The 26,309-nt window shown below is 35.8% G+C and overlaps 4 protein-coding genes and 4 pseudogenes across 8 annotated transcripts, besides 1 other annotated feature; 7 read left to right on the forward strand and 1 right to left on the reverse strand.

Moving 5' to 3' along the window:
- Positions 1-219: 219 nt before the first annotated feature.
- TVAGG3_0871310 (leucine zipper domain family) lies at positions 220-591 on the forward strand (the record flags this gene model as incomplete). Its single annotated transcript, XM_001295459.1, has 1 exon — positions 220-591. One exon carries the CDS (start codon positions 220-222, stop codon positions 589-591), a length of 372 nt encoding a protein of 123 aa, XP_001295460.1.
- A 44-nt stretch (positions 592-635) lies between these two features.
- Positions 636-26,309: part of a mobile genetic element that runs on past the window's edge.
- TVAGG3_0871330 (phage tail repeat-like family) lies at positions 756-1,574 on the forward strand (the record flags this gene model as incomplete). The annotated part of the gene is made up of 1 exon (XM_051250059.1): positions 756-1,574. The coding sequence occupies one exon, from the start codon at positions 756-758 to the stop codon at positions 1,572-1,574; it is 819 nt and encodes a 272-aa protein (XP_051085534.1).
- On the forward strand, positions 1,714-2,076 carry TVAGG3_0871340 (uncharacterized protein; the record flags this gene model as incomplete). The annotated part of the gene is made up of 1 exon (XM_051250060.1): positions 1,714-2,076. One exon carries the CDS (start codon positions 1,714-1,716, stop codon positions 2,074-2,076), a length of 363 nt encoding a protein of 120 aa, XP_051085535.1.
- Positions 5,591-5,992, forward strand: TVAGG3_0871350 (uncharacterized protein; the record flags this gene model as incomplete). Its single annotated transcript, XM_051250061.1, has 1 exon — positions 5,591-5,992. One exon carries the CDS (start codon positions 5,591-5,593, stop codon positions 5,990-5,992), a length of 402 nt encoding a protein of 133 aa, XP_051085536.1.
- Positions 6,184-6,767, forward strand: TVAGG3_0871360 (annotated as a pseudogene). The gene has a single exon. A coding segment is annotated over exon 1 (584 nt).
- TVAGG3_0871370 lies at positions 6,814-7,878 on the forward strand (annotated as a pseudogene). The gene has a single exon. A coding segment is annotated over exon 1 (1,065 nt).
- Positions 9,401-9,686, reverse strand: TVAGG3_0871380 (annotated as a pseudogene). Its single transcript has one exon. A coding segment is annotated over exon 1 (286 nt).
- On the forward strand, positions 11,406-11,988 carry TVAGG3_0871390 (annotated as a pseudogene). Its single transcript has one exon. A coding segment is annotated over exon 1 (583 nt).

A 26,309-nucleotide genomic window follows, 5' to 3' on the forward strand; every position in this document is an offset into this window, starting at 1 on the left:
AATTGGCTAAATGGGAATCAAACCTTGGCATAATGAATCATTATGTCGGATGTTTCAACTACACCGGCAGTTCGAAAAATACCCTTGGCGGTTCTATTTAATAGCTACTCCCAACGATAGGCGGTGTCTCCAGCTTTAGAGGGGTGGTAAAAGTAAGGAAAATCTGGGTAATATATTATTTCATAATAATTGAATGAATGTTCAAAGTTATTTGACTTGATGGAGACAACAGTTTTGATGGATACTCAGAGCGAAATCCCACGTTTTTCTTTTCCTACAATACCAAAATTAGAAGTCCCTAGGCCAAATAAATTTAGAAACATCATAGATTACACAGATCCAAAAATTCAAAAAATAATCGAATATGATCAATTAGACACGAAAACAAAGAATAGAATCTCAGCAAAGAAATGGCGTGATAGTAAAATAAACCATATATTTAATCTTGAAGATGCAAATTACTCAATACGGGCACAGTGCTTAGGTCTTTTAGATCAAATGACATGTTTAATAACAGAAAACGAAGTAATAGGAGAAGAAATTGAATTGATTAAGCTTTGTCTAACAAAAATTCAAGAATTCAAAAATTAATTTTTATTAATAAAATTTATCATGAGAGACTAAGGAGAACTAAAAAAAAAAAAAAAAAAAAAAAAAAAAAAAAAGGTATTGGGGCTTCCAGGCACTTCGTGCCCTCTAGCCCCAGTCACTTTTCTGTCACTTTTCAGGGTAAAAACATTTTTATTGTATATAAAATGAATTTTACAAAACCACCGTTACCCTTCTTTGGAAATAAGAGTAGATGTAAAGATATTCTATTGAGAGAACTTAAGAAACTACCGAATGGTCTAACATTTGTAGATTTGTTCGGTGGAAGTTTCTATATATCCCATTTGTGCCATACTGTATTTCCTGACTCAAAGATTATATGCAATGACTTCGACAACTATATGAACCGTCTCAAACATATACCAGACACAAACAAAATATTGAAAGAGTTAAAAGAAAAGATACCTATAGGTAAGATGGAACGTATACCATTAGATAAGAAAAATACTGTCAGAGAGGTTTTGAAAAAAGCAGAGTATATTGACTGGGATAGTATATCTTCTAGACTATTATATAGTGGTGCTATAAGAGTTCATGACATTGAAACACTTATGTCAAAAGTTTTATATCTTAACTATACAAAGGTTTTCAAAGAGAACATAGAAAAATATACTGAGGGTATAGAGTTTGTGAGATGTCGTTGGACAGAGTTGTATGAAAAATATAAAGACAAGGAAAATGTTTTCTTTATAGTGGACCCGCCGTTCTATAACACATGGGATTTTCAATACCAAGTAGACTGGACTTTGAGAGACTCTTTAGAAACTTTAGACGTTTTACATAACCATCCATGCTTTTACTTTACATCCGATAAAAGTGGTTTGGAAACCGTTATGAGATGGTTAGAGGACATACATGGCTATGAGTTTATTTACGATAAAATAGAATATGAGAGAGGTCCTATAAACCGGAAAAAGTGTCATAACAAAGAAATTTTATTGGTAAGTAAATGTGGTTTGAAATAGGACTACTTGTTTTAGGTTTTTTCCATTGTGTCATTTACTTATTTGACGTGGCAGAAAGATATAGAGAATATGAAGATGAACCAATGCCTGCAAATGTTCAGCATATGTACTCGTAAGAGATATTTTTATCTAATATTAAATGGACGCACAGAACTTAGCGAATGCACAGCAACCTGGACAACCAAACCCAGAGAATATTCCAAATGAAGTTAGAATACAAACTGCAATGGCAAACTATGGTCAAGTGCCAACAGATGTACAAATGCAAACTGCCATGTCAAATGACGCTGCGTTAGGTTTGCCACCATGGTATGCAAATATGAGATGGAAAGAGTTTTATACAAACCCTGAAGTGGGATATAAACAACTCTATGCAGATGACGCGAACACAGGAGTTGACCCAGAGTATGTTTTCTACCAGAGGAGAAATAGAATGTATGAGCTCCAGTTAAAGAATGCAATGGAACTCAGAAGGAAACGTAAGAGACTAGGCGGACATTAGATTTTTACATATAGTAAAATGGGTTTCTTTGGAAGAATAGGAAACTTCTTTCGAAATGTTGGAAGAGGTATATGGAATGGAATAAAATCTGTCGGAAGAGGAATTTGGAACGGAGTCAAAAATATTGGTAAAAGAGTAGGTCAGTTTGTTGGTATTATACCTAAAGACCCTGAACCAGAAGAACAAGCTCCTGTTATACAACAGCCTGAACCTGCACCACAGTCAAGTTGGCAACCAAATCCAACACCTCAACCGTATTAAAAAATTATATTTTTACCGTTCGATAGTAGTTGTATATGAAACTAAGTTCTAAGTAAAACGCATGGTATAATGGAATTATTCTTTTTCTTCCATCTGTAGTAAACCATACTTGAAAGTCTGAAATACTTCCACTTGGTGGTTCGTATAACTTTGTAGGTTTTTCGTAAAAGTCATTTGCCAAGCATAAGAAAGAGTTTTGGGCGCCAGAAAATGAAGCATGAACAATAATAGCATCTTGGTCGAAAACATCTTTAAATAAATATGGTTCATCTCTTGCATATCGACTGTAAATATTTGCTAAAGGAAGTTTGACTTTCTGATTTAACATTCTTTGCAAATAATACCATGACATTGCAGTGAATTCTGTATATATTTGTTCGTCTTTCTTTGGATTGTCTTCGTAGATTTGAAATGACACTTGTGAATTTTGTTTGTCATATACAATTCTCACATAAAGTGTGCTCTCGGTATTTGCATATTCATCAGCATATTTTGCATAACATGAATTTATTTTATCTTCTATATTTTTTAACGCAGTCTGTAGAGAAGATGAAAGGTCAACTTGTATTAGCTCAATTTCTTCCCACATTTTTCGTTTCCCTTCAGATATATAATCTATATGAAACCTTACAATAAATGGAAAACTTTTATCTTCTACAGACACAAACTTCATTCTACGAAAGCCAATAGCTTTTGTGACAGATGGGTCTCTTAGCCATCTTAATGGGTAGTCAAAACGATAGCCTTCATGCTTTACGGTCTCTGTCTCAAACTTTTGACCGACATTAGTAAAAAGTTCATCTAATGGTTTAGTTGTAGCAACTCTTGAATTTTCTTTTTCTATTGGAAGCATATTTTATCTAGAATAAAAATGTCGAAAGATATTGCTTCCATGAGAGAAATACAAACAACCGACAACTCATTATGCAAGCTCTAAATAAGAACACAACAAACTTTTCAAACTATTCTAAGATATCTGAGTCATTGAAAGAAGGAAACTTAAAACTGACATTAAACCCAATGACAGATGAGTTTCTATTTCAAGACAAGAAGAACAATACTGTCTGTATAAATCCAACAAAAGGAACTTTAAACGAGAAACCTATAAATGAACTTCTTTTGAAAACGGATGTTGACAACAAAGCTGACAAAGAATATGTAGACGATGCAATAGCAAAAGAAGAAGAAAGAGCTAACAATGCTTATGCAACAAAAGAACATACTCATCCTGAACTAGCAGACAAAACATATGTTGACAATAAAATGTCAAGTGAAGTGACAAGAGCTGAAAACGAATATTCTAAAAAGACTCATACACATTCTATATCTGAAATAACAGACTTAAACGTTAGCCTTGAAAAGAAAGCAGATAAGGAATATGTGGCTAGTAAGTTAGAGAAGAAAGCGGATAAGGAATATGTGGATGAAAAAGATAACGAAATGAAAAAAAGGGTTGACTGGTACCATGAATGGACATCGGAGACTTTTAAAGTTAAAGCCGATACAGGATGGGTTTCAGGATGTTTAGACCTTAAAGCAGATAAAACTTATGTTAACGATGAGTTAGAGAAGAAAGCAGACAAGAACCATACACATACAAGTTTTACAACTGTTGCTATAGAAAGTATTGAAGGAACGGTTGAAGAAACTGGTGGGGATGCAATATATTGTAAACCTCCTAACTTTCCACAAGGTTTAACATCGGATGACGACATAACGACGATGTTAAACATTAGATGTAAAGATGTTTATGTCATGAAGGATGAACATAATATTAAATTCACTGCTCAAGATTTATATGACAAGAAAGCAGACAAAACAGAGCTTCAAACATTAAAGACAGAAATACTTCAAACATTATATCCTATAGGCTCTATTTATACGTCAATGAACTCTACCAGACCAGAAGTAGTACTTGGTCTCGGAACTTGGACTCAAATAGTCGACAGGTTTTTGTATTGTGCAAACTCTTCAAAGGAAACAGGCGGAAGTAAAACGATTTCAGGTGAAAACCTACCTGCACACAGTCACTACGTAGATTTAAGTACATCTCAAGCAGGTTGGCATAAGCATAAATTTTGGGATTGGCACGCCTTGAAAAAAGGTAAAGGATATGATGTTAAAGACGACGTTCAGTTTGCTATAAATTGTTACTGGAGTGACACTCAGGGAGATGGAAACCATACACATCGCGTTACAGGATATACACAAACAACGGGACAAAGTAAAGACTACATGCCACCTTACATGACAGTTTACGCATGGTATAGAATTGCTTAGTCGTCATTTTCAACTTCTTTAGCATATTCGTCAGGAGTTGTCTTATATTTGTTAGGAACTGTCTTTGAAAGTATACCACCTTGAACTTTGACAAGTTTGAAACGAGGTCTGACAATAGTAGTTTTATCTTCTGCTTGCAGTCTGTACATTTTGCCATGTTTGCCTAAAACTTCATAATATTCTCTTGTATACTTTCTTCTATTTTTACGAACACGAAGGTGAGTACCTGTCGAGTTCCCATTGTTGTCATAGTCAATAGTATTTTCATATGGGTCGCGTTTAGGTATTTCTATTTTTACTTTGTCACCTTTCTTAAGTTTGAAGCCTGGCATTCTTTCTTGTTTGTCTCTTTTGACTAAACTATTAAATATATAGTCTTTCTCTAAGTCAGGGTTGTTTTTCATTTCTTCGGGGGAGTGGTTTCCCAAACCTTTTTGTTTACGGTTATTGTAAATATTTAAAACTTGTCTCATCTTTGCCATGGAGAAATGTCTATATTTGTCGTCATATGACATTTCATTTGCTTCACCACCTTGTGGTTGGTTTAAGTCTCTTAAGATTTTTATACAACTGTCAATGACACCAAGAGCAGAATGGTTTTGGTCGACAATGAAATATTGGTTTACATTTTTTGAACGCAGATAGTTTTTAATATCGTCTGATTTGAAAGAACTTTCACAGTCAGATGTCAGTTTTGTTGGATGGTATTTGTCAACGAATATTGTCAAAGCAGTTTTCACATCTAAAATATTTTTGGACTGTAATGGTATGGCTTCACAGTATCTTGTGTTTTGACCGACAAATATTAGCCAGTATGGTGGTCCATCTTCTCTATACCTCGGAATGTTTTCCAAGATATCCATAAACCAAGCATTTGGTGTTGAACTAAAGATTTTTATCATGAGTGCTTTCTTTGTTGCCTTAGAAACATAGGGGTCCTTGTTTGGATTCGTCATTTTTTAACCCATAAGAAATGGGTTTATTTGGCGCATTAGCAGGAGTTGCATCCAGATTTTTGCCCGCAGTGGGAACAATAGCCAGAGGTGTATTTGGAGTTGGAAGGAAGATTTTGAGTACATTAGGTATACTGAAAGAGAAAGCACAACCTATTATACAAACTGTACAGAAAGGTTGGGATGTAGCACGAGATGCAGCAAATCTTATTCCAAATCCTGAAACAAGAGGAAAAGTTCAAGGATGGATGGACAATGTAGGAAGACAAGCAGGAAACTATTATAACAAAGCAAATGACTACTATAACCAAGCAGGACACTATATGGACCAAGGTGAAAGATTCTTTAACAGAGGATATAACCATGCACAACAATGGGTAAACAATAACCAACCTCAACCGCCTCAAACGTGGGGAATGTAAAATTTTTTACTGAGATGAAATGAACAATACAGCATTGAGACAAATGGGTTCAAGATGGATTTGTCGACTTCCAGCAGTTACACCACGTGTTTGTCAAGTTCTTCCTATACCTCAGGAAGTTTTAGACCGACTTAAAAAACAACAACAACCAGTTGAAAACAAACCAAACTAAAATTTTTTACTGAGATGAAATGACCGAAGAAGTTGAAACGGTAGATTTGACACCACAAACAAAAAGTTCAGAACCATTGTCAAAACCTGTCAAAGAACTTACAGATGAAGAGAAAAATTCAATAATAGAAAGTGCCAGGTCTGGAAATACAAACCCTAACTACAAAGTCACTTTTCATAAAAATGGAACGGCTAGTATCTCAAAAAAGAAAAGACTCTCACAAATAAAATATTGAAGTCTGAAGGAGCTTTCGAGACAACAGATGGAAAAGTTTACTTCACTGACCAACAGTTCATTATAGAACATCTCATTGACTTAGAGTCGAAATATTCTAAACTTTACAACAAACACAAAAAGTTGAAAGGAAAACAAAAACAAATGGCATATGATATTTATGAAGATGTTGACGACACAACTGTTCCTGCAAGTGAAGTAAAGTCAGAGGAACCGAAAAGTGACGAAAAACCAATAGAAGAAGAAAAACCAAAAACTGAAGATAAACCAAAACCAAAGTTTAGTTTCCAAACTAAACCAAGTCAACCTTCATTAGCTGGTATGGGTTGGCGTCAAAGACTTTTGGCAGCGGGTGGTTACGTAAAGTAAAGAAAAAAACATTTTTTTTATTTTTATAAAAATGCCCCCATATAGAATGGATAGAAAATCTGCTAGAATAAAAGCAGAGTTAGAAAGATATGGTTGGAAAGTTTCGAAGAATTTTAAATATAGGAAGGGAAGACCCATAAAAGTCTATGACAAACTGGCTGGTCTGACCTACGAAATGGATTTGGAAACAGCACGTGCCAATTATCCAAACAGACTAGAGAGGTTAGAAGAAGAACGTCTTATGGACATGCCTTTCGATGTTAGTGAACCTCAAGTTGAAGGACACGACGGCTTTGCCAGATTCTACTGGAAACATGACGAACAATTGCATCCTTTGAGAAGGAAAAAAGGAAAAGGTGAAGACGCACATGCTCCCATGGAAAGAACAAGATATGCATATGAAAAGTATCGTGAAGTTAGAAGTCAAATTACATCTGGTCGAACCTTTACAGTAAATTTTGAAGAAGGAAAGAACAAAGAAGGCTTCATGGGTGTACTTGCTGCCATACAAGATGGAAATAAGAAAGGATACAATCTCAGATTGACCATAACAGATTTAGATGGTCATATATACTACTCACATGGCAATGTCACAACAGCTGCAATGCTTCTTGACGCTTTCAAGACTACAAAGAGAGAACAAATGGTTGACTCCGACTCAGATATTTTGAATGCAATTGAAGGAATTGTAAGCGTGAAGTTCGAATGGTACCAACCTAACCCTCAAGCAGTCAGACAACATGCTGGATACTTCCCCTTCATAAATAAGTCTGACATTGACTTGACAAGGTATGGAATTTACAATTCAATTGAAACAATTGTCAATGAACCTTGTATTCTTACATGTCTCAGGAACTCTGGTCTTGTTACAGATGAGAAAATGAAGTATCTTGAGTCATGTGTGAAGACAAGGTACATTCTCAGAGGTCAATTGCAAAAATTGCACCGTTGGCAAATGTCAATATCCGAGTCAACATACCTACAGCTAAAGGTTCTTCACATGACGACTATGTTGTTTGACAAATGACTTACCATGGTTGAAGATTGCAATTGTCCACAACCACTTCATGTTGAACGAAAGTCTTACAAACCCATTGTTCGGAAAAGGCAAGTGCAACATTGTCAGAGCTGTAAACATTCTTTTCGAGAAAGGTTTGTTGGAACCAATTCCAGATGACAAGCTGACAGAAACTTTTGTACCAAAGACGAAACAAACTTTTCACTGTTAGCAAGACCAAAAGTTGTTCCAGACAAAGTTCTAGTACAAAAGAAGTACACAATTCCAAAAGGAGTTGGATTGTTCGGATACCAACCTGAACCAGAAGAACTTCCAATGAGGTTGCAAGAACTTCAAATGCTATAAACAAACTTCCATTGAGACATCCAATTGACGTCAAATTGTATTGGAGAGCTTCTGAGTTAGGTCAGAAGGTTTTATATGAAACAGGTTGCTTCGACGATGTTTATGAGATAACAGGAGAAGTTTCTCAGAAGATAAGAGACTCCACTTGAATTTCCACAAACTGGACCAATTGGTTGCGACAAGTTCGACTCAGATGAAAAGATATATATGTACCTTAACGCTGCATACATGAGGTTTGTCCAATATATCGACTGGAATTCCAAACGAAGACGTGAGTTCCCAGGAAGGAACTATACAGTTTGGAAAAGTCATACAACAACTGTATATATAGGAAAGCTTCAAACCCAAACTTGCAATGACACTCAAATTGCTTATGAATTCGACATGGGATATTCCATTAAGAAACTCAAGAGATGAGAGTAAACATTATGAGAAGGTCGACAACTGTTGTTGAAAGGTTTTTCTCCTTTTGTTTTGAAGTACGAATTCACTCAAGGTCAAAGTGGCTTTAGTAACCACATTAAAACCTATTGTGAACATTGGTCCTATCCTCAGTTCGCAAAGGCAGTCCTTGACAAACTACAACAAATTCTTCTCCGAAGTCAAATCCAAAGTGAAGGTTTACTATGAGAACATTGACGCACTCATGACGAACGAAGAAGGCTATAACAAACTCATTGAAATGGGAATGGTCGGTGAAAAGATGGGTCAATTCAAATTGGACAAAATTTTCACCGAAGTTCATGTCCTCTCCAAGCGTAAGTACTGGGGCATACTTGAAGACGGCACAGAAATAAAACATTGCATGAAGTAAAAAATTTTTATTCGAATTTGAATCGGACAGGTCGAGTTACACCATTCTTGGTCTCAAACTCATATATAACCTGTTTGTTTGTATTTTCGTCGACTATGACACGAGACACGAACATTGACCAAACGGACAAAAAGTGTCATTTCAGATGGTCCGCAGCCAATCGCATTCGAGCACTTCGAAGAAGCCTTACGTTCCAAGGGAGAAGGTGTCTGGTGCAAGGCAGAGGTCATGAAACTCTACGAGCAGTACATCCTCAATGCCTGGGAGGACAAATCGTCCTTGGATTGGCAATTCTACAACTCCTCTGGGACGACCTCCTAGGCAACTGGGATGACGAAAGAGTCCAATTCAGGGGTCAGGAACTACTTGTCCAAATTACCCTTAATTTAACCCACTTAATGAACTAAACACCTAAATTTACTCGGGGTTTCCCCCTAAAATAAAATTTTTTTACTCTTAGAACCACTCGAGGTTCTCCTTACGGTTGTTGAGCTTGTCACCGTCAATGTGTCTGACCCTCGTCTTCTTGTCTGGATTTGGAACCCATTGAATTGCGACAAGCTTGCCCATGGAGATTGAACCGCGATTCCGAAGGTTAAGGTTCAAGTGTCCCAAGTTGTTGAGGACTGGGGTAAGAACCTTGCCTGTCTCCTTGTTGCGGATTTTGTATGGGTAGGGTTGGGAAATTTCATAAGCGTCATCGGCAACAAGGGTTGCCCAAACTTCCTCTTCTTCGTGTTTCTCTTCTTCCTCTTCTTCCTCTTCTTCCTCTTCTTCCTCTTCTTTGATAATACCTTCTTCAATTTGGTACTCACGAATTACGGTGTTGGAGGTTCTGTCCTTTCCGAGTACCTTCCAGATGGCGTCTATCTCTTCGAAGAAACGGTAGATGAGTCTGGCAAGGTCTCGGTTCTCTCTCGCGTAAATGCGCAAGGTTTCCGTCAAATCATTCAGGCATTTCTCATTGGAAGCTTGGTTCATGAGGACATCGGCTTTGAGCTTGGTCATCTCTTCCATAAGACTACTTTGGAGAGTCTTAACGGTGTTTGTCAGATGAGCTTTCAAATTCAAAATTTGAATTTGAACTGGGCGCTTGTCTGGCAACATTGAAAGGACATCTGCCATTGTGTTCGGCTTCGGTGCTTGTTCGGACATCGAAAAAATGAAGTGGTTTGAGAATGACGGTTTTACTTCAAAAAGCTTGTTATGACGGTTAAGTCATACAACAAGTTTAAAATAATATCTTGTTCTTCTTCTGAACGTTTGTTGTCTCTTCCGATAAAAGTTTCGAACATGAGAACCAAAAAACGTTTTTTGAGAGATTGCGGAAGAGTTCAGGCAAACGTTCATATTCTGGATATGTTGGGAGGCAGTTCAAAACATCTGAGCTGACTTTCGGACAAAATTGGGACAATGTCAGAAAATTCATCTTTGGTCGGACTGCTTGAAGGTAAGTCCCTTACATGTAAGTAGCTCTGGTAAAGTCTTCTCATTTCTGCTAACTTTTGAGTATAGCTTCGTAGTTTAGAAGTTTTAATTTTAATTGTCTTATTCCACTCTTTACTTCTAAACGGTAAGTATCCATGAGGTCAAGAGTAGCTTTGGTAGCTTTAAGTGGAGCTATCTGTTCCTTGACTTGTGCAATTTTTGGTTGCAATTGTGGTTTGAGCTCCTTCAAGTTCGCCGTCTATGTCGTTCTCAAACGCCTTAACCTGGCTTGAAACTCTTCATCGGTCCATTGAGATTGGTGTGGACGAATTTAACTTGCTTCATTCAAAAAATGAAAAAAAATGTTTTTACTCAAAACGTTAAGGTTGACTGAACTGGTTGGATGTCGCCTTCACAGGTTATGTAGAACGGCTGACCCGAGAAGTGAAGGAGAGACTGAAATTGCCAATTTCATATGGGGTAGGGGGTTCTCCTTGTTTGGTATTTTATCCAAGGACGTTTGTTTAGGAACTTAACAAGAGCTTCTCTTTTGGCGTCCTTTATGTCGTCCGTAGGCTGTCCCGTCTGGTATTTGAATTGGAATTCCAGTCGAAGTCTCGACTGAAGTGTAGACCTTCCAGAAATACTGGTGAACTTGACCTTGGGCTTCATTACCTGCGCAAGTACTGCTTAACAACTTCATTTATCTCTATAAGGTAAATTGCTCGTCAAATCCTTCTGGCATTCCGAGTCCTTCCATCCGACAGGAAAATATTTTCCCGACAACTGGAAAAAATTTTCCCCGACAACTGGAAAAAATTTTCCCGACGACAGGAAGAACTCTTCCAGTTGTCCGTCCGTAAACCATTCAAATTTTCGAAAATTGAGAACTTTTGGTCGAACTTCAGAAAAAGTTTTTCCTTCCGACAGGAAAGGTTTTTCCCTTCCGACAGGAAAGGTTTTTCCTTCCGACAGGAAAGGTTTTTCCTTCCGACAGAAAGGTTTTTCCTTCCGACGGTTAAGCCACAAACAGATGTTCCGACGTCCCACCAACCGAGCCCATATCCCAACCAGAAGAACCGAAAGCTGCAGAACCAACAACAGTCTCTCTCAGCAACCTCAGTTCCAGCAAGTACCTCCGATTTACTACCAATTTCCACCTCAATGTTACTACCCACCACAAGGCTTCCCGAACTACCCTCCTCCTCAGCCTATGCTTACTTCCCCAACCCTTGGATGTTTATGCAAAACCCTGCCCCACAATTCCAATCTCAATCCAAGAGAGACCAAGAGTTCGAGGAAGGTCTGAACCGCTTACGCAAAGAGTATGCTACTACCCCAATGGAAGAAGACAGGCTCTCACTCTCTTCCTCAAATCGACCGATTCGACTCGTACCACAAGATTCGGTTCGTGACCGTGAAGACTACCTCAAGCAGTCTGAGAGACTCTTCATCCTACAACCATTTACAGTTGGAGCTCTCAAAACATGCGCATTACGAAGGTCAGACACCAGCTGGAGACCGGTAAAACAGACGTACTCGCAAGAGCAGTCCAACTGGTCAAGACAAAGACCGAGATAGTCGACTTCATTCTTGCAGCTTGCCCATACAAGTAAAAAATAAACAATTACGAGTTAAACTTTTTACTCTTTCTTTTCTGAGTTGTTTAGAGCTGGTTTCTCTTGTAGGAACCTTTCGTACTCTTCCATGGTCAATGTAATTGCGAATTTGGTACGCAATTCCAGGTTCGTTGTTTTTGAACCTTACGTATGTAACGCTTCCATCCTCCTCAGGGAAGTAAGCTGCTAACATCTGACCAAGTTTTCTCGGTGACTCGGAGCTCATAAAAATGTCACTTTTTAAAACGTTAAGTTTTTAGTCTTATTTTACCCTTTGTTTACCCTTTGTTTGTCAAGGTAGTATTGGAGTGCAATTTCTCCAAATTCTCTGTGTCGGAGTTCTTCAGCATTTTTCCAAGGTGTTCCTGGAGAACTCAAAGAAGTTGTCAAGAACATACTGCCATGCTGCTCTTCTGAGTTCGTCGGTATTTTGGAAGTGTTGCACCTTCGAGTCTTCGGACATGAAAAATACACTTTTTCTATTAAACCGTTTACAATTTGAATTTTGTTGCTGAATTCAGCAAAAATATAATTTAGGGTAGATGGGTATATCTAACCTCTTTTCTAACCTCTTTTCTAAACCTCATGAATTTTCATGAATTTTATACAGAAAATGCTTGTTTTGAGGTCGAGCCACTTTTTGGCTCCACCGTATTCTTTCAACCAAAACTCATGAATTCGGCAAAAATATATTTTAGGGTAGAAGGTTAGATATAACCTCTTTTCTAACCTCTTTTCTACCCTCTTGAATTTGTCATGAGTTTTCCCGAAATAAAAAATAAAGTTGGTTTTTTTAAAAAATATTTTTTTATTTTTATTGTAAGAACATGTTAGCAACAACAGCACCAAACTCGTTAGTCATGAACCCAACTTCAATGTTAGTAGAGATGAAAAGCTTCATTCCTTCTTCATATACTTTCGAAACAAAATCCAGAAGATAAAGCAAGAACTTTTAACAAGTACTTTGACTGTTGTGGCGAAAGATGAACACATGAAGAATATCTTTTGAAATGCAGGATATTATTGACCATTTACCCAAATTGGCCTGAAATCAAGCAACAAAAGCTCACTATTCCTGAATTCGATGAAATAGAAGTCAAAGCAACTGACTCAGTAGAAATAAAGAAGTTCATACGAAAGGTTAACTATGAGTTTCTTGGATTTCATTGCAACCACAAAGTCATGGACAAAGATTGCGATATGGTATATAAGAACATCTCTGACATATACAAATCTGGGAGTTTAAGACCTACGACAACTTTGTTTCGTTAGTTGCTGAATGTGTATGGCAGATAAGAGATAAAGATAGAAGAGGTAAGATATGGAATGAAACAAATAAAACCAGCAGCTTTTGAGTTAAAGAGAGCAATTGACGCCTTAGTCATACTAGCAGGTAAGGTTTCAGAATATAACGCAAAATGAACCCACAATGTTCTAATGTAAGGCAGCAATTAGGAAATATAACTACTCCGTCAAAGGATAGAACGTATGAGAAACGACTATGCTGACTTAAAGGAGGGAGGCAGAGAAACCAGCAGAAGATAAAATGGACATGTTGACATTTCTAAAAAAACTATCCAACAGCTGACGATTTCCTTCTTTCAGATGTCAAGAAGAAATATAAAGAAACCTTCGGCATTGTTAAAACATTCGATGTACTGACAGAAGAAATAGAAGCTACGAAATTGTTTTAGAATTTCACGAATTCACAATGTTTACCATGTAAAACGCTTATAAAATAACTGGGGTAGAAATGAGGTTAGATATCGGGTTAGATAATACCCATCTACCCTAAAATATATTTTTATTGAATTCAGCAACAAAATTCTGAGTAAAATAATTTTTAGGGCTTGTGTCAAACCGTTGAGTTTTCACAAAAATTTAAAAAAATAACGTTTACCATGTGAAACGTTTATAAAATAACTGGGGTAGAAATGAGGGTAGAAAACGGGGTAGATATACCCTTCTACCCTAAAATATATTTTTGCTGAAAAAAATGACCAAATTTCATGAAATTCTCTAGACCGACTTTTACAGGGGTAGCCAAAACTCATGAAAATCGTGAAAAATAACAGAGTATTTTGACAACTTCAAACAAGCAGAGTAAATGACCATTTAAATACTTTTTACAATTTGAACTTTTTTGCGTAGATATGAATTCTGAAAGAAGTATGAGGGTCTTGTATGACTTTGTACTTCTCCATAGTTCATGTCTGTCAAACTTACCTGCCATGGACTCTTTCATAAGTTCCATGAAATCGTCTTCGGACAATCCAGGGAAAAGTATAATGTCAGTAAGTATTCTTTTAACATCTTACTTAAACTCTTTGCTGTCTGTACACAAATGACAACTGAGATGTTAAAGTGTCTGAGCTTCTTAAGAATTCGACACATATCTTGTTCTCTGTTCTTTAACAAAGGATGAGAAGCAAAGTCATCTAAGATAAGAAGACATCTATGAGGGTAAGTCTTCCAATCGTAAGATTGCAATTTCTTCGAAATGTATTCTATCTCTTTCTGTTTGTTTCTGAAGTGTTTTCTTCTCTAATATTCTTGCATTTCCTCATTTGGGTCTTTAAACTTCGAATTTATATCTCATTTATAGCATTATACTTTCAAAACTCTTCTTTGGTACTTCTTTATCCAATCTAACAACTCAGAGTCTTTTATACATACTAACTTAGACTTCTTTTATAATATCTTTGAACGAATTGACGGTTTTGGTCAAATTGACCAGAAGTACTACAAATGACAACTAACTCATAGAATGGGTTCTTCTCATCTAGTTCTTGTTGTTGTGCAGCCATTTTAAGATAAGTGAAAGTCTTACCCGACCCAGGTGGTGCAATTAGACCTGTTATACCATTCTGAGCAAATAAGAACTTGTCATGTATGGCTTTTAATCTGAGCATTTTCTAACTTCCTCTTGTTCTTCTTCAAAACATTCTCAATTTCTTGTCAATGTCAGCAAACTTTTTTTCTAACATATTTTTAGAAAAATTAAAATTTTTATCTTTTAGAAAATGTCTAGCGATTTTCGCTATCTATATTCGAGACAACTTTTGACAGCAAAACATCTGTCGACCATAAAATCTTACATAGTGTAAACAAGAAAGGTGAATTTGTTCTAAAGTTCTGTTTCTGGGAATATGACAAGAACCATAAAACATTAAGCAGAGCAGTCTTAAAATTTGTCAATGACAGACTTGTTGACAGAGGTGACGCCTCTTGGAGAGATGAAGTCCAACAAAAGTTCTTAGAATGCAAAGAAGACACATGCGCTGTTCTTGAAGATGAAATAGAAAACAGAATAGAAGAGCTATTAAAGGACAAAGAACTTTTACATAAAATATGGTTCTGAGAATTTGACATAACTCCACCAGAAAAGAAGAAGAAGAGAGAGAAGAAAGAAAAGAAAGTAGAAGAAGAGAAGAAAGAGCCGAGCCAGAGCCAGAGAAAAAGAAATTTGACATGTAAAAATAAAATTTTATTTTAGAACATTTCTGGGTCAATGTCAATGTTCTCTTTCCTCTTTAGGAGCAAACACTGGCTTAGACTCTAAAATCTTTTTACCCAATTTACCTTGAACTTCAACTATCTTAGACTCATAAATATTCATAGTCGTCTGCTTTCTTTGGTTCATAAGGTATAACAAGTTTGTATGCTTTGCCTTCTTTAAGGTTTGAAAACCTTCTGTCAAAATTTTCTTTGACTGCTAACAAACCTTCTATGTCTAAGTCTTCAAATTTCGCACCATTTTTAGTCACAATGCAAACTTAACTGGTTCGATGTTCCAAAACTTTGTCAAATGTAGACTTTTCAAAATGGTAGAAGTAAACATTCAAATAAGCGAATGGGTCTAGTTCTTCTTTGACTTCTGTCATGTACTTGTTGACTGAGATGAATTTTGCATCTTTTTCTATCGGATAAAAAATATTTTTTTTAAAATTTACTCATAAAAATTTTTCTTTGTATATACGCCGTTCTGAACATCTAAAAGACTTTTGACATTTGCCAAGAATGTACGTTTAGAAGCTGCCATATAACCATATTCTTGACAATATTGTTTATAATCATCGTATAAAAGACCTTTCATCTAAACACAAAGTTAGTCTCATCTATAAACAGTTCATATACACTCTTGTTTTTGCTTCTAACAATGTTTGTCTTCTTCGGTATGTGGAATTTGTCTTGATTGAACTTAGAAATATCTAATGTCATGAAATATGAGAACAAGTGGTTGTAAAAGTCAGATGTCAAAGTTTCTGCTAAGTCGTCAAAATATTCTGTATCTTGCATATGAGAATCTGACGTTCTGACAACTACATATCTTCTGTCAGAACTTTCTAACTTCATCGGAACAGCATTGTTTGAAACCATAATGAAGTTTGCAACATTTTCACAAACTCTTTGGTCTTTATATTTTCTTTCAACAACTCCAACTTTGTCTGTTATAAGACTCTTCAAAGCATCTGAGTTTAAAACTTTTGTTGTATCTATACTTTGAAGTTCATTGCAACTATAAGTTTCATATTCTCTATTGAGAGTTAAATTTACCGCAGATGTTTTCTAAGTTTGTCATATTCGGATTCGAATAGCCCTCTAACGTTTGCATAAGATATCTGTAAAGAAGTGTTCTTAACCAGTTCCTTGTTTTCCAATTATAATGAGAGCAGTTTCATTTTTAGCACTTGGATGTTGTAAGATGTTTGCAAACCAACATAAGATATACTCATAAACTTTCGTTTCCATTGCATATAATTTCTTTGACATGGTCTAACCAAGCTTCTAATACTTTTTCCATTCTACTTGTTCATATTTATATCCAGTGAAGATAGAATAGAAGTTTGGAGAAGGTGTATAAAACTTTATACCACGAACTGAAAAATCTTAACTTTGACAATAAGATATCCCAAGCATCTAACATCTTCATCCAACTTGTACGACTTTTATTTTCTTAAGTTTCTGTCTACATTCTTGTTTGAAACTATGGTTGCTCTTGGTTTGTTAAAGACAACATCCCATTCTTTCATGACATAACATTCTGGGGCAGAGTCGACATAAATGACTAAACGTTTTCAAATTCTCGACTGCTTTGTTATAGTCTCTAAATGGACACATATTTCTGAATCGCTTGGAAGTCATAAAAATCTGAAACGTCTATTCTGTACATTTTTATAAAATAAAAAAAATATTTTTTTTATTCTTGACTTTTTGTTGCATTCTGTTCATTTGTTGCATTTGTTGTTCTTGAGCTATTTGTTGTTGAAGTTGTTCTTGTAGTAAACAATACTTTCACCAGTTGCATCTTCCAATTCGAAACTTTCTGCCGTCATTGACAAATACATAGGACATAAAAGTTTTACAGGAACAAAGTTTTGCGTCAACTAAGGTTAAGTTTATGTTTGCTAAAGTGTTTGAGTTTACTAAAGCTGAAAATCTGCATTCGAATGAACAATAGGCCAAACCAGCAGAGAAAGTGTTGTTTATACGCATGAGTATCTTTTGGTCATAGTAGTTTTCTGTCGACATTCGAATAACACTTTAACCTAAGTTTGAAACAATATATAAAATAGGTGTACTTAAAGTCAATGGAATAGACACCTTGTATGACACCTTTTCCTGTTATAGGAAACTGTTGGTAGTAAAACCAGATATAAGTTTTGTATTATAGCTCATATCGTTTATACTAAACTCAGTCGGACATCCAAACATAATGAAACCTGCTCTAGTTGCAGCACATGTTACATCCGTCCTTAAAGTATTAAATAAGTCAACAAACCTGTTGGTGGTATATCTGAGTAAGTATCTTCAAAGAGTATTTTTTACCATTCACAACAACAAAGTCTTCTGGTGTCAAAAGAGCAAAACAGGCTTTAGTCGTCATCGTGTTTAAGTCAGTTTACAATATCGTCCTTGAGGACTTTGTAAGTTTGTTGTTATAGAATTATATGACTCAGGGTTTTTAGTCGTAATAGTATAAACCACTATTCTTCTGCATTTACTTAGCAAGTAAATTTTAATGAAATGTTGTGGTCGTCAAATATTTTTATGACGTCTGGGAAACTATATTTTAAGTTCAACGTTTCACCTCCTTTCATAACGTATATCTTGTCATGACATTATATGAACACCACAGCAACTAACGTCGGGTTCTATTTCTTTGATGTTTATATCGTCTGCCTCTGTCAAAAGTTTCAATAGTTCTTTCAAAACTTTCATGAGGTGCGAATGACATATGAGTTCACTTTTACAGGGTTGTGTGCTCACCAAGTTTACATTATACCCAAAGCTTGACAAATCTTCTCCTGAGTTTTAAGTTTGTCTTTAAGTTGTTGGTAGTCGTTTCGAATATCTGCAACAGAACTTAAGTCTCTGCTAACTTCAGGATATGTTGGTTGTTCTTTTACAGGAACTATTGTTATACCATCTTCGTCTTCGTATGGTTTCCCCACTTCAACATCTCTTTCTTTGACATTGACAACAACACTTTGACTGTTTGTTTGAGTTGGTGAATTTAACTTCACATCTGCCACCGCCATTAAACCTTTTGAAACACTTACGCTCTTTTTCGGAAATGACATTTTACTTAGAAAAAGACTGGACGTAATGTCGGAGTATTCTCCTTTGAATTTGAGAGCAGAACCATAAGTTTTACCATCAGTGACAACAGGCCGAAACAGATATCAGTTCATTGACAGCATAGTGTCTTTACACAAACATGGAAATGTTTAGAATAAGCAGTCCTTTGCTGAACCAAAATTATTTTCATAAAGCAAGAAAGTTGAGTATAACCGAGAATGGTGAATAGTTCTTTGAAGCAGGACAAAATATAACAACAAAACTGACCGAGTATTTTAAAGCGTAAGTTTTTATGACAATACTAGATTCAAAACTGGCGTATCTGTCAATATTTGAGCGGAGAGAACTCAGTTCAAGGAAACAGACTTTACTGACATGCTGCCAAAATCTTGCTTCGATGGAAAGTTGTCGTTATGGCCGATCCTGAGGAGCCCCAGGGAGGTTTCATCGAACGAATCTTCAAATCCGTGAAAGTGCTATTTGGTTTTGTAAACTTCTTTGCTTCTAGTTCATCTGTGGACCGTCACTCTGTCACCAAATATATTGTATTTGTACACTGTACCACAGTTTTTGAAATACAACACCCATTAAAGTCTTCTGAGGTCAGCAAATGGAATTGCCAAGCAAAAGTTTGAAACGGTCTCCCCATTTGTATATGAGTTTTTTGACCTCCTGTATGATCCATACTTTCACATAGGCATAATAGAAACTTGTGCATTTCAGGTAAGGTTTGTTGTAAGTTTGTTGTTGTAAAGTTCATGATGCATCTAATGTTCAAGTGTGTATGACCTCATATCCTCAACTGTTACATATTCTTCTCGGGATAGTAGTTTGGCCTCTATGTTTATATGGTATTAAATACAGTGGTTGAGAAGCAAGAATAGTCCATTTATAGTTTCGTCTGTAACAGTTACAAACATAGTATCTTGCATGTTTCATTGCAGTTGTTAAAGCAATATCTGTTCTGCACCTGGGTCAGCACTTTGGTTTCCAACTTCACCTGAAAGTCTTTGACATGATATTTGGTGTTATTATGGGAACAAAGTGGAAACTGCAGATATATTTGGCAGTCTTAAAGCATTGAAATATCTGGGTCACATTATAAGACTGCAAATGTCTGCTTTCTTATTCTCTTGCATTCAAAATTTCGCATGTGAAACTTAACTGGGTCCCAAGCAGTTTCCAGCAGCATTGAATAAGTAGTTTATCTCAGTGTTGAGTGTTGAGAAGAAACCATAAGTCTAAATGTCAACTTTGTCTTGTTTGCAAAATATCACGAATGACGTTTGATTGTCTCCTACTCGTAGTCAGTACAGGTTCATGTGAATTGGGAATCTGCTTGGGCAAGTACGGTATTTTTGGCTTGCGAGTAAGTTCGATAGAAATTTTACCTGCTCAGTTTGGGCAAGTATCTTAAAAACCTGAATGAGGAAGAAGTGACAAAGGAACTCTAAGTTTCATTGTACTTTGGTACTGCCTGCCTGCAGTTGTCCAGAAAGGTAACATAAACTCCTGGAACGTTGAGGGTCAAGTCTTCCTTATTTTTCTCAATAGTTGCATACTGGTCCTGTTTGGTTTCTAGCTTTGTGGTTGTACTTGGGAGTTTTCAAAGCGAACCATTCATAGTTTGCCCATGTTACTGTGTTGAACTAAGTCAGAGTTTAGAATATATATCTTTATCCCATTGAAACTTCTGGAGCATATTGTATCAACGACATAAGAAAATTCTCATTGCACCTTTCCTTTCAGACAACTTGGCAGAAGGTTTTCTCAATGTCTTGTTCCATCCGTATAAGAAGAGTGTCATAGAATATATGAACTGTCGCAAGCAATATCTACTGTTTGTTGAAGGAATCCTTCTACCAAACTCACCTACGTTCCATAATAAAAGCATTGTATATTCGTAATTTCCAGGAACTATTTTCTGACCTTCTAATGGCAATTGTCGCATTAACGTTTTATAGGCCGATTTCGGAGAAAATTTCCATTCATAGCGATCCAAAACTGTTTGGCGTTATATTCTGAAGCGGGTAACTTTCATAATGTAAAAATTATAGAATTAGTTGGAGGTTTATAAGTCATAATAGACAACCCACGTGGGAAACCATAGCATTTCTTTCTTCCTTGTACTTGAGATTTTAAACTCTTCTTTTTCCTTATATGCTTCTCTGCTTGAAGTTGTTGCATCTTGCATTATTTCATGCTAGTATGTTGCAAATTTCCCATGTCCTTTTTGCCTTTTGGCTCTGGTCGCCCATTCTCAGGTAACCTATATCTCTAGAAAGATTTTGTCATGAGTCTTGTATTTGAGTCTGTCGCTTATTGTTTGCATGACTCTGCCTGAGTTTCGGTTCAAGCTCTCAAAGCAGTGCCTGTCCATAATGGAATATGCTCGTTTCCAAATATATGTTTTTGTAGCCATTCTGGTTTTCCTTTCATGTTACCAACATATCTTTTGTGAATGGGAAAGCTTTTACACAATCTTTCAGTCCTTGAGACTGAAAGAGTTGGGTAAAAGCTTCCCATTCACAAAAATATGTTGGTACATGAAAGAAAACCAAATGGCTACAAAAACATATATTTGGAAACGAGCATATTCCATATGGACAGGCACTGTTTGAAGAGCTTGAACCGAAACTCAGGAAGAGTCATGCAAACAATACAGCGAAGACTCAAATACAAACTATGACAATCTTTTAGAATATGGTACCTGAGATGGGCGACCAGAGCCAAAAGGCAAAAAGGATGGGAAATTTGCAACATACTAGATGAACATAATGCAAAGATGCAACAACTTCAAGCAAGAGGGAATGAAGGAGAAAGAAGAGTTAAAAACTCAGTCAGGAAGAAAGTAAAGCTTGGTCCACGTGGGTTCTATTATGAAATATAAATCCAACTATTCTATATTTTTACCATATGAAATGTACGCCGCTAGAAATATACGCCAACGTTTGGATGCTATAATGGAAATGTGTTCCGAATGTAACGAATGCGACAATGCCACATTAGAAGGTCAAGAAATAGTTCCTGGCTTACGAATATACAACTGCTGTTTTATGGAAAGGTAGGTGGATTGGGAAGGTTCTTCACACACAGTAGATTATGCTGCGAAGGTTTCATATTATTTCTATTGACAACTCTTTCTTATACGTTGGAACAAGCATTGAAATAAAACCTTCTGCCAAGTTGTCTGACAAGAAAGGTTGCAATGAAATTTTCTATGTCGGATACCAATAGCTCAAGAAGTTTTCATGGGATATAAGATATATTTAACTCTGACTTAGTTCAAACAGTAACTGGGAAAACTATGATGGTTCGCTTTGAGAAACTCAGTAAACCACAAGCTGAAGAAACAGACCAGTTGCAATTGAGATAAAAGAATTGACCCTAGCTTCCAGGATGTTTAACTTTCTGGACAAACGCAGCAGCAGTACGAAAGTAATATGAAATAGTTCTTTGTCATCTTTCTCATCTTCAGGTTTTTAATATTGCAAACTGGGCAGAAAAATTTCTATCAGAAACTTACTCAAGCAAAAATCAATTTAGGTCATTGACAACACAAGACATTCACTCGTAAGACGTAAGGACAATTGTATTGGATTTTGCAAAGACAAAGTTGACTTTAGACTTTGGTTTCTCAAACCTACAACACTGAAGTAAAACTATATTTCAATGCTGCTGGAACTGCTTGGGACCAGTTAAGTTCACATGCGAAAATTTTGAATGCAGAGAGATAGAGAGCGAGTATCTTGCAGTCTATATGTTGGCCGCGTATTTCAAATGCTTATAGTGCAAATATTTGCAGTTCCACTTATGTTCCCTACCATATCTGTCAAAGACTTTGCAGGTGAAGTTGGAAACCAAGTGCTGCCAGGTGCAAGAACAGATATTGTTAACAACTGCAATGAAACATGCAGATACTATGTTTGTACTGTTAGACATCTATAAATGATATTCTTGCTTTAACAACCCTGGTATTAATACAATAAACATAGATGAAATACTATCAAGATGAATATTCCACAGTTGAGAGATATGAGGTCATACATTGACTTAGATGCTATGAACTTTAACAACAACTTCACAAACACATTAACCTGAAATGCAAAGTTCTATATGCCATATGTGAAAGTATGGATTCATACAGGAGTAAAAACTCAAATATACAAATGGGACGTTCAAACTTTGGCTTGCTTTCCATTTGCTGACTCAGAAGACTTTATGGGTGGTATTTCAACTGGTTGGTAGTTACAATTATACTTGGTGACAGAGACGGTCCAGATGAACTGAAAGCAAAGAGTTTACAAAACCAATGCACTTTTAGGAGATGCTCTTTTAGAAATTCGTTCGATGAAACCTGCTGGGCTCCCAGATTGGCATAACGAACAGCTTCCATCGAGCGAGTTTTGGCAGCAGGTCAGGTTAAGTGTTCTTGAACTGTACTTCTCTCCGTCAAAATATTGACAGTAGCCAGTTTTTGAACATATTGTATTATAAACTTCCTTTAGAAATTCGGTCAGTTTTGTTGTTATATTTTGTCTGCTTCAAGAACTTTCACCATTCGGTTATACCAACTTTCTTGCTTTAGAAAATATTTTGGTTCAGAAGACTTGCTATTCTTAACATTTTCCATTGTTTGTGTAAAGAAATATTCTGTCAATGAATTGGTATTGTTTGTGTGTGTAATTTGTTCTGCTTCAATTCGAAGAGATACTCGAACGTCATCTTTTTTATTCTAAGTAAAATGTCATTTCCGAAAAATAGAAGCGTGATGTGTTTCAAAAGTTAATGGCGGTGGCAGATGTGAATTTAAATCACCAACTCAAACAAACAGTCAGTGTGTAGTTGTCAATGTAAAGAGAGGTTTGAAGTGGGGAAACACTACGAAGAGAAGATGGTATAACAATAGTTCTGTAAAAGAACCAACCAACATTACCATGAAGTTAGCAGAGACTTAAGTTCTTGTTGCAGATATTCGAAACGACTACAACAACTTAAGGACAAACTTAAAACTCCAGGAGAAGATTTGTCAAGCTTTAGGTATAATATGTTAAACTTGGTCGAACACAACCTGTAAAAGTGAACTCATATGTCATCCGACCTATGAATTTGTTTAAAGAAATAAGAACTATTGAAATTTGACAGAGCAGACGATATAAAATCAAGAAATAGACGACTTTAGTTGCTGTGGTGTTTCATATAATGTCATTGACCAAGATATACGTTATGAAAGGAGGTGAAACGTTGAACTTAAAGTATAGTTTCCAGGACGGTCCAAATAAATATATTTGACGACACAACATTTCATTAATTTATTGCTAGTAAATGGCAGAAACATAGTGTTTATTATTACGACTAAAACCCTGAGTCATATAATTCTATCAACAACTTACAAGTCTCAAGACGATATTGTAACTAACTTAAACACATGACGACTAAAGCTGTTTTGCTCTTTTGAACACAGAAGACTTATGTGTTGTGAATGTAGAAAAATACTCTTTTGAAGATACTTACTCAGATATCCAACCACAGGTTTTGTTGACTTATTTAATACTTTAAGGGAGGTGTAACATGTGCTGAACTAGAGCAGGTTTCATTATGTTTGGATGTCCGACTGATGTTTACTATAAAATATGAGCTATATATAAAACTTATATCTGTTTTTACAACAGTTTTCTTAACAGGAAAAGGTGTCATACAAGGTTTGTCTATTCCATTGACATAGCACCATTTATATATTGTTCAAACTTAGGTTCAAAGTGCTTATTCGAATGTCGACAGAAACTATTATGACCAAAGATACTCTGCGTATAAACAACACTTCTCTGCTGTTTGCCCTTTGTTCATTCGAATGCAGAATTTTTTCAGCTTAGTAAACTCAAACACTTTAGCAAACATAAACTTAACTTAGTTGACGCAAACTTTGTTCCTGTAAAACTTTTATGTCCTATGTATTTGTCAATGAGAGCGAAAGTTTGAATGGAAGATGCAACTGGTGAAAGTATGTATACAAGAACAACTAACAACAAATAGCTCAAGAACACAAATAACAAATGGAACAAATGCACACAACAAAGTCAAGAATAAAAAAATATTTTTTTTATTTTTATAAAAATGTACAGAAAGAGTTTCAGATTTTTATGACTTCCAAGCATTCAGAAATATGTGTCCATTTCGAGACTATAAAAGCAGTCGAGAATTTGAAACGTTTAGTCATTTATGTCGACCTCTGCCCGAATGTTATGTATGAAAGAATGGGATGTTGTCTTTAACAAACCAAAGCACCAATAGTTTTCGAACAAGAATGTAGACGAAATTACAGAATAAGTCGTACAAGTTGGCATGAAGATGTTAGATGCTTGGATATCTTATTGTCAAACTTAGAAGATTTTTTCAGTTCGGCTATAAAGTTTATATACATTCTCAAACTTCTTATTCTATCTTCACTGGATATAAATACTGAACAAGTAGAATGGGAAAAATAATTTATAGAAGCTTGGTTAGACCATGTCAAAAGAATTATATGCAATGGAAACGAAAGAGTTCTATGAGTATATCTTATGTGTGTTTGCAAAACATTCTTACAACATCCAAGTGCAAAATGAAACTGCTCTCATATAATATTGGAACAAGGAACTGGTAAGAACACTTTCTTACAGATATCTTATGCAAACTGTTAGAGGGCTATTGACCAATATGACAAACTTGAAAACATCTGGCGTTTTAAATCTCTCAATAGAGAATATGAAACTTATAGTTTGCAATGAACCTTCAAAGTATAGATACAACAAAAGTTTTGAACTCAGAGCTTGATACGTTTGAAGAGTCTTATACAGACAAAGTTGGAGTTGTGAAAGAAATATAAAGACCAAAAGAGTTTGTAAAATGTTGCAAATTCATTATGTTTTCAAACATGCTGTTCCGATGAAGTTAGAAAGTTCTGACAGAAGATATGTAGTTGTCAGAACGTCAGATTCTCATATGCAAGATACAGAATATTTTTGACGACTTAGCAGAAACTTTGACACTACTTTTACAACCACTTGTTCTCATATTTCATGACATTAGATATTTCAAAGTTCAATCCAAGACAAAATTCCCACATACCGAAGAAGACAAACATTGTTAGAAGCAAACAAGAGTGTATATGAACTGTTTCTAGAAAGCGACTTTGTGTCATAGATGAAAGGTCATTACATTGTGATTATAAACAATATTGTCAAGAATATTGTTATATGACAGCTTCTAACGAACATTCTTGGCAAATGTCAAAATCTTTTAGATGTTCAGAATGGTAGTATACAAAGAAAATTTTTCTGAGTAATTTTAAAAAAATTTTTTTATCCGATAGAAAAAGATGGCAAAATTCATTCAGTAAAAAGTACATGACAGAATCAAAGAAGAACTAGACCCATTCGCTTATTTGAATGTTTACTTCTACATTTTGAAAAGTTACATTGCAAAGTTTGAACATCGAAAGTTAAGTTTGCTATTGTGACTAAAATGGTGCGAAATTTGAAGACTTAGACATAGAAGGTTTGTAGCAGTCAAAGAAAATTTTGACAGAAGTGTTTCAAACCTTAAGAGGAGCACAGACAAACTGTGTTATACCTTATGAACCAAAGAAAGCAGACGACTATGAATATTATGAGTCTAAAATAGTTTGAAGTTCAAGGTAATGTGGGTAAAAAGATTTTAGAGTCTAGAGCGAGTTTCTCCTAAAGTAGGAGAAGAAT

This window comes from Trichomonas vaginalis, chromosome VI, assembly GCF_026262505.1.
Source record: "Trichomonas vaginalis G3 chromosome VI, whole genome shotgun sequence".
Taxonomy (NCBI): domain Eukaryota; phylum Parabasalia; order Trichomonadida; family Trichomonadidae; genus Trichomonas; species Trichomonas vaginalis.